General features: G+C 47.6%; 1 protein-coding gene across 1 annotated transcript in view; it reads left to right on the top strand.

The window, feature by feature from the left end:
* The window catches only part of CSMD1 (CUB and Sushi multiple domains 1), a 2,078,553-nt gene that overhangs the window by 2,043,624 nt on the left and 21,511 nt on the right, over positions 1-13,418 (top strand). Inside the window, exons 58-64 of the mRNA XM_040243208.1 lie at positions 191-367; positions 996-1,175; positions 3,528-3,701; positions 4,158-4,331; positions 5,822-5,895; positions 7,792-7,903; positions 10,546-10,725. Of these exons, the coding sequence (XP_040099142.1) occupies positions 191-367; positions 996-1,175; positions 3,528-3,701; positions 4,158-4,331; positions 5,822-5,895; positions 7,792-7,903; positions 10,546-10,725 (1,071 nt within the window). The remainder of the gene's footprint in view (positions 1-190; positions 368-995; positions 1,176-3,527; positions 3,702-4,157; positions 4,332-5,821; positions 5,896-7,791; positions 7,904-10,545; positions 10,726-13,418) is intronic.

Here is a 13,418-nt window from a genome sequence, read left to right as displayed (position 1 = left end):
TAAACTCATTGTTTGGCTACAGTTTTTCTACAGACGAAAGGCAGGCAGAGGATGTGGGGGTGGGGGGAGGACCACAGTGTCCTTCCGATGACTTTTTAAATAAATGAGCAGTCTGTTATGCAGATGGCCCTCGACCTCTCGAGCTTATCACGTGGTAACGGGTCTCCCCTGCTGTTCTGTCTCGCCACAGCTGTGTCCTGTGGGAACCCGGGGACGCCCACCCACGGCAAGATCATCAGCAGCGATGGCGTGCTGTTCTCCAGCTCAGTAGTCTACGCCTGCTGGGACGGCTATAGGACCTCAGGGCTGACCACTCGCCACTGTACCGCCAATGGGACCTGGACCGGCACGGCCCCTGACTGCACGCGTGAGTGGCTGCCATCTTGGCCAAATCCAGGTCCCCACAGCGACTCATACTTAACTGGGAAAAAGGAGTTGATTTTACAGAGAGCTGTATTGTTTAATCCCTAGGGAAAAAAGGATTATATCATATGTATGTTTGATAATATGACCACTTTCTAAGCACTTATAGATTTTTCTTCACTTTCTTATTTATATGGTTAAAAATGCTTTGCCTGGCTGGTTGGGTTGGATATTACAAAACTGAGTTCAGAAAAGGCAAGGTTCCTCCTCTCTGTTGACCAGTTAGCCTGAAGGGAAATGGTGCAGAAGCCTGGTTCTCTGATCTCAGCCTGTCTCTCTGTCCTTGACTTTGTGGGGTGACCCCTCATGACATCTAGTTAAGGACAGAACGCAGATGACCGCTGTCATCCACACAGACAACTATCAGTGGAGTAGAAATAAGCGGTTCCAAACATGCAGCCTCCTGACTGCCGGCCAGCGAAACTGTCCCCCGGAGATAGGCTGGTATCGCTGTGCTCAGCCAGGGCATCATCACTCTGAAGAGCAGCTTAAGGAGAGTCAAACAGAAACCAGGAATAAGTCATCCCGTGATGATACTGTGTCTCTCTGTTTGTCTGTTCTCTGCTAATTAGTCATCAGCTGTGGAGACCCAGGGACCCTGGCTAACGGCATCCAGTTCGGGACAGATTTCACCTTCAACAAGACTGTCAGCTACCAGTGCAACCCTGGCTACACCATGGAGCCCGCCACGTCCCCCACCATTCGCTGCACCAAGGACAGTACCTGGAATCACAGCAAACCGACCTGCAAAGGCGAGTCTTGGGGCTTCTCTTGTGTGTCACTCACATGTGGAGAGTCTTTATTGAGTTAACATTTTACATCAGTTTGCAAGCATCCATGTAGACCTCTATGTGCTCAGCATTCCTGTAAACTCATTCGCAAATATTAAACCACTTCCTTTCTTACTACCTTAATCTTGGTTTTACAGCCCGGAGACTGACTCACAGAGAGCTGCAGTAAATTCTCAAGGTCACAGGTTGTGTCTTGGAGACATCGGGCTTCAGGGACAACTCTGGCGTCTGTGCTGTGAACTCAGCTCTGCTGTCTCGCTGTGCGTGGCTGTGTTGAGTCTGTGGCCGTCATCACGGGGTTGGAGAGGCGGCCCAGAGCCAATCATCAGATAGGGCAGAGCAGTGGCAGAGCCTGCCAGTGTCCTGATGCCTGGTGGGCCTTGGTCGCTGAGACTAAGGAAGCCCCCCCGTGAGGAGGGAGTACAGGGAGGTTTCCGACTTGGCCGGTGGACTTTCCAGGGAGACAGCAAGCAGGCGGAAGGGGTCTGGGGGAAGTAGGGGGGCTGGCGGACCGCTGATGCAGGGCGATCTGCAGGGTGAGAGTCTCCACCAGCTCCAGAGGGAGCTGCAGGCCTTCTCGGCTGGGCGGGAGGGGCAGGGCAGGAGAGGGCATGGAGGCCGGCAGTGACCACACAGGAGAAGGGGGCGCCTTATCGTCGTTAGACGAGGGACGGGGGAGAACTGCGAGCTGGAGTAGCAGGAAACCTCAGGAGGAAGGTGTGTCCTGCCGAGTCTTGTGCGGTCAGAGGAGCCCCCACCCCGAGGGCGTTTATCCCCTTCTGGCGTTTACCCCCTTCTGGCCTGGGCAGTTTGGGCGCATCCTGGTTTCCTCCCATCAGAGGGTGAGGAGCCCTGTCTCGTGTCCTTCTTTCCAGCTGCAGTTATTAACGCCGTGCAGCTCTGTGGCAGGTGCTAAGAGGGTGTTTAATGCAGCTCACACTGTCCTGTTGGGAGCATTCTAGTCCAGTGAGTGTGTCCATGGCCCTTATCCCTAGAACGTCTGATCTCTGGACTTCAGATACATTTATGTAGAATTTGTCCCTCTGTTTAGTGTCTATTGGATTAACAATCCTTCCACAGCCAACCAGGCCCTCACAGAGGAGACCTCTCTCTTCTCCTGCTGGCCACCCTGTCCACTCCTCCCTGGAGCCACGTCACTCATCACTGTTCCCACCTGCGGGCCTTGTCACCTGATGTCGACCTGTCTATAGACTGTTCCCCCAGTCTTCACTTAGGGGTTCTGCAGAAATCTTTGTTGAATAAGTGAATAGATGGAGAGAAGGTGAATGGCAAGAGGAGGGCCCGTTTCCAGCTTCCGGACGTGCACGTGTGGTTGTGTCTGTGTGTCTTTCTCATGTGAGAAAGTGTGAGCACCCGTGAGAAAGTGCAGGTGAGGAAATACAGCTGAGTCTCCTCTCCCATCGCCTTCTGTGCCCAGACTGTCAGTGACAAACCTCCTCCAGTGTGAAGTCTCAGAGCTCTTGGGTCTTCAGGGAGCTCTGAGACCAGGCGTCGCAGAATAATGGCTGGAGTGGGCCAGGCAGATGCCAGCATCAGTGGGCAAGTCACGCCTGGGAAGTGTTCTCCCTCGAAGCCCCTGGATGTGACAGAACCCTGGCAAAGCGGTTTCCTACAGGGTCTTCTCTAACCACGCAAGTGTTAGTGCTCAATTCTTCAGCAAGTGCATCAGCAGCGTGTCTTTTGGAAACTATATGCTGTCTTTATATAAAGACTCTGGAGAAGGAAATGGTGACCCACTCCAGTACTCTTGCTGGAAAATCCGATGGACAGAGGAGCCTGGTTGGCTACAGTCCACTGGGTCGCAAAGAGCTGGACACGACTGAGCGATTTCACTCCCACTTTCATGACTTTCACTTCTTTCTTTTATATAAAGGAAAAAGTATAGATAAAGAAATTCTTACCATGTGTTTATATAAACTCAGATGCTTGTACTCATGTCATAGGACCATGCTTCTGACTGAATATGCCTCTGGTAACCATTGTGCGAAGACATCAGTGGAGCAACAGTCTCTCCTTTGTCTTATAGACTGAGACTTTCTTGTTTTCTCCACCTTCTTTTATGGTGGGATATGTTTTGACTTTGCTTTTATGGACTTGATCTAAATTAATCAGGAAATGTTAGAGGAAATTTTATTATTTTGATTTACTATCTTCTTCAGTAATTTGTCTATTAAAGAATTCAGCCCCTTGTAGATGTCTTTTGCAAAGTAGGTGAAATTAAAATGTGAGGCCTTGGAGCATTGTGTTGTGGTGGAAACTCTAGAATGTTGAATCCTGTTTGTTCTCTGACAGCTGTCACGTGTGGCCAGCCTCCTTCAGTCCAGGATGGGAAGGTGGAAGGAACGGACTTCCGCTGGGGTGCCAGCATCAGCTACAGCTGCGCCCACGGCTTCCAGCTCTCCCAGCCCGCCATCCTCTCCTGCGAAGGCCGAGGGGTCTGGAAAGGCGAGGTCCCCCAGTGCCTGCGTAAGTCCTCGGGAGCACAGACCATGGCACACAAACCTCGGGCTGCAGTCTAAGGAGGAGAGTCTGGGGGACTTGTAGCCAGGGTGCAATAGGTTAAAAACTCCACGTTCGAGACCCGCTGCCCAAGGGCAGATTCTGTGCTTTTCTTCATCCTTGATTCCTAAGGATTTAAAGTGTATGTGCTTTGTGACCCATTGGACTATAGCCCTCTAGGACCCTCTGTCCATGGGCTTCTCTAGGCAAGAAGGCTGGAGCGGGTTGCCATTTCCTTCTCTAAGGGATATTCCCTACCTAGGGATCGAAACTGCGTCTCCTGCATTGCAGGCTGATTCTTTACCTACTGAGCCTTCCAGGGCTTAATGGGAGGATTTAATGGAAAGCAGTTAGAGAAGTTGAATAGACTAACCTGACCCAGGGGCACAGACTGTGCACTGACCTCCTGGTTGTCTTCTCTAGCTGTGTTCTGTGGGGACCCTGGCACCCCTGCCGAGGGGCGCCTCAGCGGCAAGAGCTTCACCTACAGATCTGAAGTCTTCTTCCAGTGCAAGTCCCCCTTCCTCCTGGTGGGGTCGTCCCGGAGAGTCTGCCAGGCAGACGGCACCTGGAGTGGCGTCCAGCCCACCTGCATCGGTAACGGTGGCAAGACAGGCCTGGGCGTGGGGAGAGGGCGTTTCATTCTAAAGCTGGGCGTTTGTGGGCACACAGGTGACGCTCTCCTGAGAGATGCTCTGCGCAGGTGCTGACCAGCCACGCTGACGGCAGCCTCTTTTAAATCCTGCCACAGAGCCTGGAGTTGATGTCAACAAGTCATTTAAAAACAGCTCCTAGACTTTCTTACCCTGGCAGCCCCCTCTCTGCCCACGTCAGCTGACAACCGCGATCTTCAGGGGAAAGACCAGTTTGCTGAAGATCTCACTGTTGCCGTGGCACCAGAAGGGCCCCCCACTTCAGAGCCTGACCCCCGCTCCCCAGTAAACCACCTGCTCTGTCAGCCACAGCTGAAAGGGCTACAGGGTCAAGCGAGCTCTGTTGACCTTCCAACATGAAGTGAAACTTACAAGTTAAAAGAGATTCTCTACATGACCTAAACCCTTCATTTTGACTAAATCTCTGTCTCTAGGAAGGGTTCAGGTGGAAATTATACTGGTCAACAGTCACTGCGTCAGTGACAGAGGAACCAGGACCCTCCCTGCCTCCCTCCCAGCCTCCCTCCACCTTGCCCTGCAGACTAAGTGAGTGATGGCCGGCCGCTCCGCGCACCCTGCTTCCCCGAGCAGGAGAGGGCCTTCTGCACACACACAGCAAGCAGGGAATGACTTCTATCCCTGGTTGTTTTCTAAGAAAGTAAATATCTACTTAAAAATACAGTGTCAACAATAAATTCTTTGAAACACTGCTTTTTCTAATAAAAGTTTACTGCCATTGGGCTAAAACTATTGCTTTATTTTAGCTATTTCTGAAAAGCTAAAAAAAAAATTTTTTTCTCCCCCTCAGTAGGTTAGTTTCGCTTGAAAACACTTTTTTGAAGTTATCTATTTTGTTTTCCCATCAGCAGCTGGAGAGCTGACATACTGAAGTCACTCATTGATTGCTGAAGTACTACAATTTTTTAGAAAAATATCACTGTTGGTCTACCATATGCTTTTATTTTGAACCATTAAATATATTCCACATTTTTAAATCTTAGGAAAATTAGTTTAAGATATTTAGAGTAATATAATAGATGACCAAATTAGATGGTCATTAATTAAATCAACAAAAAATAAAAGATCATAATATATAATTATTGAAGACTATATATATCATTATCTAACCAATACAGTATGTCAGTAGAGAAAACCTAAACCAGAGAATGGAAAAGAATGTGTTTCTTCTGACATAGAAAATAATATTCAGGGCAATTTAGAGTCTGATAAAGCACTAAAGATTAACACCTAAAGAAGTCAGAAAAAAGATGAAAATAGCAATTTAATTTTTAATTTTCTTGCAAAACATCTTGCCCACTTGTCAAAACACAATTTTCTGAATTTTGTAAGGCCTTTTAGTAAAAATATTAGAATTCCTGTAATAACCGTATCTGGTTCTCTCTGATTTTTTTTTTTTTTTATTGTGAATTTCAGATCCTGCTCATAACACCTGTCCAGACCCTGGTACTCCACAGTTTGGAATACAGAATAGCTCAAGAGGATATGAGGTATTCTATTTTTATTTTACTATGGTTTTCTCTATTTGAAAATGTAATTGATACTTAAATATACATGTGTTTATGTAGCATATCTGATTCATGTTACATTTGCCCAAATATACTCCATTCAGAGAGGATTTCTGCTTATTATTTTAACTGTTAGAACTGAGACAACTGTATCTTTTTCACACAGGATTAATTGGTATATGCATTTCTGTTTGAAAGCATGCATATTTCTTTCTGTCAGCTGAATTGACACAGCAAATCTCAAATCAGGGTGATTTTCCATTGATTCACATAAGAAGACCCCACTTGGTGACCAGATGGAATAGGTGAATAACATTAAATTCCAGAGACAAAAGCAGAAGAAAATGCCTTCAAAGTACATTAACACGAATATCAGAGAAATACCTGAAAATGGAAATTAAAGAAGCTTGAAATAAAATATTTCAACCATCTTAAGTAACTGAGTGACTTCAGGTTCTCTGATCAGATGGCTTTGAAAGCCAGAGCTAAACATACACACTGCTTTCAGGTTACTGTTCCTATTCACTGAGAATAAAAGTCTCTTCTTCAGCCACTTCTCCTCCTTTCTCCTGAACTGTGAACTGTCCTCATTTGATTGCCCTGATGGCACCCTGGCTCCTTCCTGGCAGCCTTGGCTCACTCTGCAAGGACAGCCTCACAGGTTCCCAGGGTTAAATCTAGCACATTTTATGCAGGGTCTCGTGTGTGGCCTTACAACTTCAGGTAACATTTTCTGGCATATGCTGAACATATTGCAATACCAGAAAATACAAGATGTGGGTGTTCTCACTAACTCACCATGAGAAACCCAAGATGTGGTCACCCCTGGTTCCAGTGATCCCTAACTCGCCTGCATGTGGCCTGTGGTAAGTGAACCTTCATGACGATTGCTTTCAGTGACACAGTCCTGTGATTTGCTGCAGGAAGCTAATCGGGAGGGGTGAGCCCACCATTCCCGTTATGACACAGTAGTTATGCTATCCCGGAAAACAGGTTGGACCCAAGGCCAGATTTACTAATCATTTTAAAACCCAGATGCCATCTTTTAAAGAGATGACTGAGGCCATCAGAAGAATAGTTCTGGAGGATTCTACAATGGAGTCCTTATCAATCTCCAAGCCAGTTCCTGAAAATGCTAAAGTAACTTGCTAACAAGCACTAATTGCTTAGAATAGGACTTGTTGTTTAGTCTCAACGTCATGTCCGACTCTTGCGACCCTAGGGACTGTAGCCCGCCAGGCTTCTCTGTCCATGGGGATTCTCCAGGCAAGAATACTGAAGTGGGTTGCCATTTCCTCCTCCAGGGGTTCTTTCCGACCCAGGGATCGAACCCAGGTCTCCTGCATTGGCAGGTGGACTCTTTATTGCCAAGCTACCTGGGAAGCCCAGAATCGGACTAGCAGAGGGGAAAAAACAGAAAAGGAAAAGAAAATTATCACAAACTAAACAGAGACAAGGCTAAAACTAAAGAAAAAAGGTATACTTTTTTACCCAAATAAACTGCTTCTAAATAATCATGAGTCACTGTATCTAAGACCTCACACGATCCATTGAACAACCTGTACTGTATCTAACACTGCCAAGCAGGAGACGTGGGTTTGATCCCTGAGTTGGAAGAATCCCCTTAGAAGGAAATGACAGCTTAATCCAGTATTCTTGTCTGAGAAATACCTTGGACAGAGGAGCCTGGCGGGCTGCAGTCCATGGGGTCACAAAACAGTTGGACACAACTGAGCAGCTGAACAACAAGAACAGGAACGTCTGGCACTGTGACCCGCATTTTACATGCGCATGTTGACTCAGGCCTGACCCCGGAGCTGCTTCCAGCGCGAGTGTGTCCATGCCACCTCTGAGCTTGCTGCTGGCTCTCCCCTCCAGGTTGGAAGCATGGTGTTTTTCCGGTGCCGAAAAGGTTACCACGTCCAAGGCTCTACAACTCGAACTTGCCTGGCGAACCTGACGTGGAGCGGCATCCAGACAGAGTGCATCCGTAAGTGTGACCTTGTGCAAGGGCAGGGCCTGTCCACTCTCCAGCAGCTGGAAGGATTCACCTTGCTGAGAAACAGTGAGGGGCTTATTTTTGTTTGTTTGCTTTCCATTCCCTAAACTCATTTCTCAGAGTCTGACTCCCTAGAACCATCAGCAGCAGCACCCAGAGTTGGTTGAAATTCGAATCTTGAGTCCCATCCTGCACACCCTTGTGGTATCTGAGGCTCTAGGGGCCAGGGGCAGGTCGGGTGAAGAGGAGCAGGGGGACCCCAGTCTGTAGTCCCCAGGCACCCCCGGTGATACCCAGGCCCCAAAGTCTGAGAAACTGTCCTTAACCAAAAACCGGTGAATAACATGCTGGTCAACATCACTGAGAGAAAACGGGCATGTGCTCCTGCTCCCCCAGGAAGTCCACCTCAGGCCACTAAAGATCACGTGACTCATCAGAGACTAACACAGGGGTTTAAACTGTTCTTTCTGGAGTCTGTATGAATTGATGATTCAAATACTTAGGACCAGGTTTTGTTTTGTGATTTAATCATGAGAATTAGGAGAAATGTAATGATTAGTAATCAGCCTTTCATCCTCTACCACTCTAGGGCAACGTAGTATCTAACTCTTACTAGGTTAGCTATATACAAAAATCTTCTGAGTATGTAAGTTGTGAATTTTGTGTATTTATGTATCAGTATTTATTTCAAAGCTATCATCTCTAGTCTATATATCTACGTGAATCCCCTGTGAATATTATACAGAGATATCACACATACATGCATGTATATGTATGTATATACACATAGATGTGTGTGTCTGTGTGTGGAACTAGTTAACATTAGGTCTTCAGTACCTTGAAAATTTGGATAAGGAAATGGAAACGCCTCCAGTATTCTTGCCTGGGAAATCCCATGGACAGAGGAGGCTGGCAGGCTACAGTCTAGGGGGTCACAAGAGTCGATCTAGCAACTAAACCACCACCACCTTGAAAGTCTGTCAAAGTGAAAAATATTACAATACTTAAAAAGATTCGATGCATGATACAGGATGCTTGGGGCTGGTACACTGGGATGACCCAGAGGGATGGTAGGGGTAGGGAGGTGGGAGGGGGGTTCAGGATGGGGAACATGTGTATACCCATGGCAGATTCATATTGATGTTTAGCAAAACCAATACAATATTGTAAAGTAATTAGCCTCCAATTAAAATAAATAAATTTATATTAAAAAAGATTGTATTGGTGATAGTAATTATATAAGCTTGTTTTATAATACTTGGCCACGTCCTTTATTTGAGACATAAATGTGCACTCTATAAAGAATGATAAGCTATTTGAGATCAAGCATGGGGCTTCCCAGGGTGTGCCAGTGGTAAAGAACCCACCTGCCAGTGCAGGAGACGTAAGTAAGTGACATGGGTTTGATCCCTGGGTCAGGAAGATCCCTGGGAGGAAGGCATGGCAACCCACTCCAGCATTCTTGACTGGGGAATCTCATGAACAAAAGAGTCTGGCAGCTACAGTCCATAGTGTCTCAAAGAGTCGGACATAACCCAAACAATTTAACACAGCACCCACACAGCACAGCACATTATAACTTTGGGGCTTCCCTGGTGGCTTGGCAGTAAACAATCTGGCTGCCAATGCAGGAGACGGAGGTTTGATCCTGCGGGGTAGGGAAGAACCCATGTGGAAGGAAATGGCAACCCACTCCAGTATTCTTGCCTGGAAAATCCCATGGACAGAAGCGCCTGGCAGGCTACAGTCCATGGGGTCACAAGAGTCAGACACAACTTAGCCAAGTAAAAAACAAAAACAGTTACAACCTTAGTTACTCCTAAATGATATTTTAAATGAAATAAGAATTTATATTTCAATTAATTTTCTAGACACACAGTGGATTTTGGCCAAAATTAATTATTCATTTAACTGAGCAGTAAATTTGCTAGTTGGCACTGGACAAAAATCAAAGCATATTTTAAAATATACATTAATCTGTCTGTGTTTAGTTTAAAGGGCTGCTCTTTTAAGAAATTTAACATGTCATTTATCTTAGTGTTAGTTGTTCAGTCATGTCCAATTCTGTGACCCCATGGACTGTGGCCCGCCAGGCTCCTCTGTCCATGGAATTCTCTAGGCAAGAATACCGAAGTGAGTAGCCATTCCCTTCTCCAGATGATCTTCCTGACCCAGAGATGGACCCAGGTCTCCTGCGTTGCAAACAGAGTGTTTACTATCTGAGCCACCAGGGAGGTCCCTCTTACCTTAACAGTATGTCAGAAGTGTTTATTTTAAAGCTATGATTTCTAAATTTCTATACATAATTACATATACACATGTATGCAAAGGAGACTAGATAGATAGATGATAGATAGATGATAAATAGAAGACAGACAGATAGGCAGAGAAAGAAGAGGAGGAGAGAGTGAGGGAGGGGTGGAGGGAGAGGAAGAGAGAGACCTGGCAACACCAAGACTCTGCTGTGCTGTAAGCTGCAGAGACCAGAATGACAGTGATCTGTAAAGCTCCTGTATTCTCAGTTTTAAATGGTAAACTAACTTTATAGCCATTTCCATCTCTTTCTCTGTATTTCCGTAGACACACATGCTTAGGCTCCAGTGAACATACTAATGGACTAAATCCCATTTCAGCTCACGCCTGCCGCCAGCCTGAAACGCCCGCCCATGCAGATGTGAGAGCCATCGACCTCCCCACCTTTGGCTATACCTTGGTGTACACCTGCCATCCGGGATTCTTCCTCGCAGGTGGATCTGAGCACAGGACGTGTAAAGCAGACATGAAATGGACAGGGAAGTCCCCTGTCTGTAAAAGTAAGTTACTGGTGAGAAGTGAGAGTGGGTCCTTGCAGACCAGGATGAGTGTCAGTTGCCCACCAGGCTTGTGTCCAGGTGGAAGACGCCCAAGTGGTAGCCTCTTGGAGGCACTGTCCATCACCCTCCCCCCAAATCCGTGCATGCTGTGTGTGAGCCGTGTGTGTGAATATGTGTGCAGTCTGTGTTGAATGCAGAGACAGCACAAGCTAAGGAGAGGTGCAGGTCTCATTATTTGCAAATCCCATTTTAAGTCAAAGAAAAACACACTGAGTTAAAAGGAAAATACAGTATGTCTTTGGAAAATGTATTTTTTAATGAAAATGGGCAAAGATCACCAACGTTGGTGAATATATAACATAGGTCTGTTATTTTTGAGGCCACAGCTATTTAGTGGTAGCATATAAGTTTATGAGTCCTTGACATTGGTTCCGCTTTTGAAACTTACAGAAACAATTAACACCAGAATGATGTACTAATAACTCACAAAGTTGTGTATTTACATATAAAAGTAACATCTAGTCAGAGCTGACAGCAACACACCTTCAGCTTCTTCACCAAGCCACGCTTGGACATGATGCAAAGCAACAGAAGCAGACGTGACTGTGATGCAGCCCACGCCTTTAGGAGGAGCTTCTTGGAGCCTGTGTGTAGTCGGCACTTTCCAGTTCTGAAAGAAAGAATTCTCTATGTCAGTCAGGATCCCCCAGGAAACCTCCTTCTGCCCCTCAGGATCCCCTCTAGAAACCCCTTCTGCCCTCAGGATTCCACCAGAAAACTCCTTCTGCCCTCAGGAGTCTACCGGAAACCCATTTCTGCTCTCAGGGCTCCAGCCCAGAACCCCCTTCAGTCCTCAGGATTCACAGAACCCCCTTCTGCCCTCAGGATTCCACCAGAACCCCCTCAGCCCTCGGGATTCCATCAGAAACCACCTTCTGTCCTCAGAATTCCACCAGAAACACAATTCTGCCCTCCGGATTCCAGCCCAGAACCCCATTCAGCCCTCAGGATTCCACCAGAACCCCCTTCTACCCTCAGGATTCCACCAGAAATCCCCTTCTGCCCTCAGGATGGTCCTGGAAAACCCCATACTACCCTTCAGGATTTCCCTGGAAACCATATTCTGCCCTCAGGATTCTACCACCAGAACCCCCTTCTGCCCACAGGATTCCACCCCAGAACCCCCTTCAGCCCTCAGGATTCTACCAAAACACCCTTCTTCCCTCAGAATTCCCCTAGAAACACCTTCTAATCTTAGGATTCCCCCCAGAAACCCCCTTCTGCCTTCAGGATCCCACAAGAAATCCTCTTCGGCCCTCAGGATTCCCCTAGAAACACCCTTCTGCCCTCAGGATTCACCTGGAAACCCCCTTCCACCCTCAGGATTGTCCCAAAAAGAAACCCCCTTATGCCCTCAGAATTCCACCAGAAACCCCCTTCTGCCCTCAGGATTTCCCCGGAAACCCCCTTCTGCCCTCAGAATTCCCCTAGAAACCACATCTTCCCTCAGGATTCCACCCCAGAACCCCCTACAACCCTCAGGATTCCCCTAGAAACCCCTTCTTCCCACAGGATTCCCCTGGATGCCACATTCTGCCCTCAAGATTCCACCAGAAACCCCTTTATGCCCCCAGGATCCCCCCAAACCCCTTTGTGCCCTCAGGATTCCACTGAAAATCCCCTTCTGCCCTCAGGCTTCCCCCAGAAACCTCCTACTGCCCCTCAGGATTCTATCAGAAAACTCCTTCTGCCCTCAGGATTCCCCTGGAAACCCCCTTCTGACCTCAAGATTGTCCCAGAAACCCCCTTCTTTCCTCAGGATTCCAACAGAACCCACTCCATCCCTCAGGATTCTACCAGAAAACCCTTTCTGCCCTCAGGATTCCACCAGAACCCCCTTCAGCCCTCAGGAGTCTACCAGAAACCCCCTTCTGCCCTCAGGATTCCACCAGAAATCTGCCCTCAGAATAGCCCTGGAAACCCCATACTACCCCTCAGGATTCCCCTGGAAACCATATTCTGCCCTCAGGATTCCACCCCAGAACCCCCTTCTGCCCTCAGGATTCCACCAGAACCCCTTTGTGTCCTCAAGATTCCACTGGAAATCCACTTCTGTCCTCAGGATTCGCCCGGAAACCCCCTACTTCCCATTAGGATTTCCCTGGAAAGCAAATTTTGCCCTCAGGATTCCACCAGAAATCCCCTTCTACAGTCAGGATTCCCCCAGAATCCCCTTCAGCCTCAGGATTCCACCAGAAATCCACTTGTGCTCTCAGGACTGCCCTGGAAACCCCACACTACCCCTCAGGATTCCCATGGAAACCACATTCTGCTTTCAGGATTCCATCCCAGAACCCCCTTCTGCCCACAGGATCCCCCTGGAAACCACATTCTGCCTTCTGAATTCCCCTAGAAAACACATTGTGCCCTCAGGATTCCACTCCAGAACCCCATTCAGCCCTCAGGATTCCACCAGAATCCCCTTCTGCCCACAGGATTTCCCTGGAAACCACATTCTGCCCTCAGGATTCCACTCCAGAAGCCCCTTCAGCCCTCAGGATTTTACCAGAAACCCCTTATGCCTTCAGGATTCTACCAGAACCCCCTTCTGCCCACATGATTACCCTGGAAACAACATTCTGCCCTCAGGATTCCACAAGAAACCCCCTTCTGCCTTCAGGATTCCACAAGAA

Source organism: Oryx dammah, unplaced genomic scaffold (genome assembly GCF_014754425.2).
Source record: "Oryx dammah isolate SB20612 unplaced genomic scaffold, SCBI_Odam_1.1 HiC_scaffold_7, whole genome shotgun sequence".
NCBI lineage: Eukaryota > Metazoa > Chordata > Mammalia > Artiodactyla > Bovidae > Oryx > Oryx dammah.
Note: the sequence above shows the minus strand (reverse complement) of the source record. Positions and strands in the feature narration are given on the sequence as shown.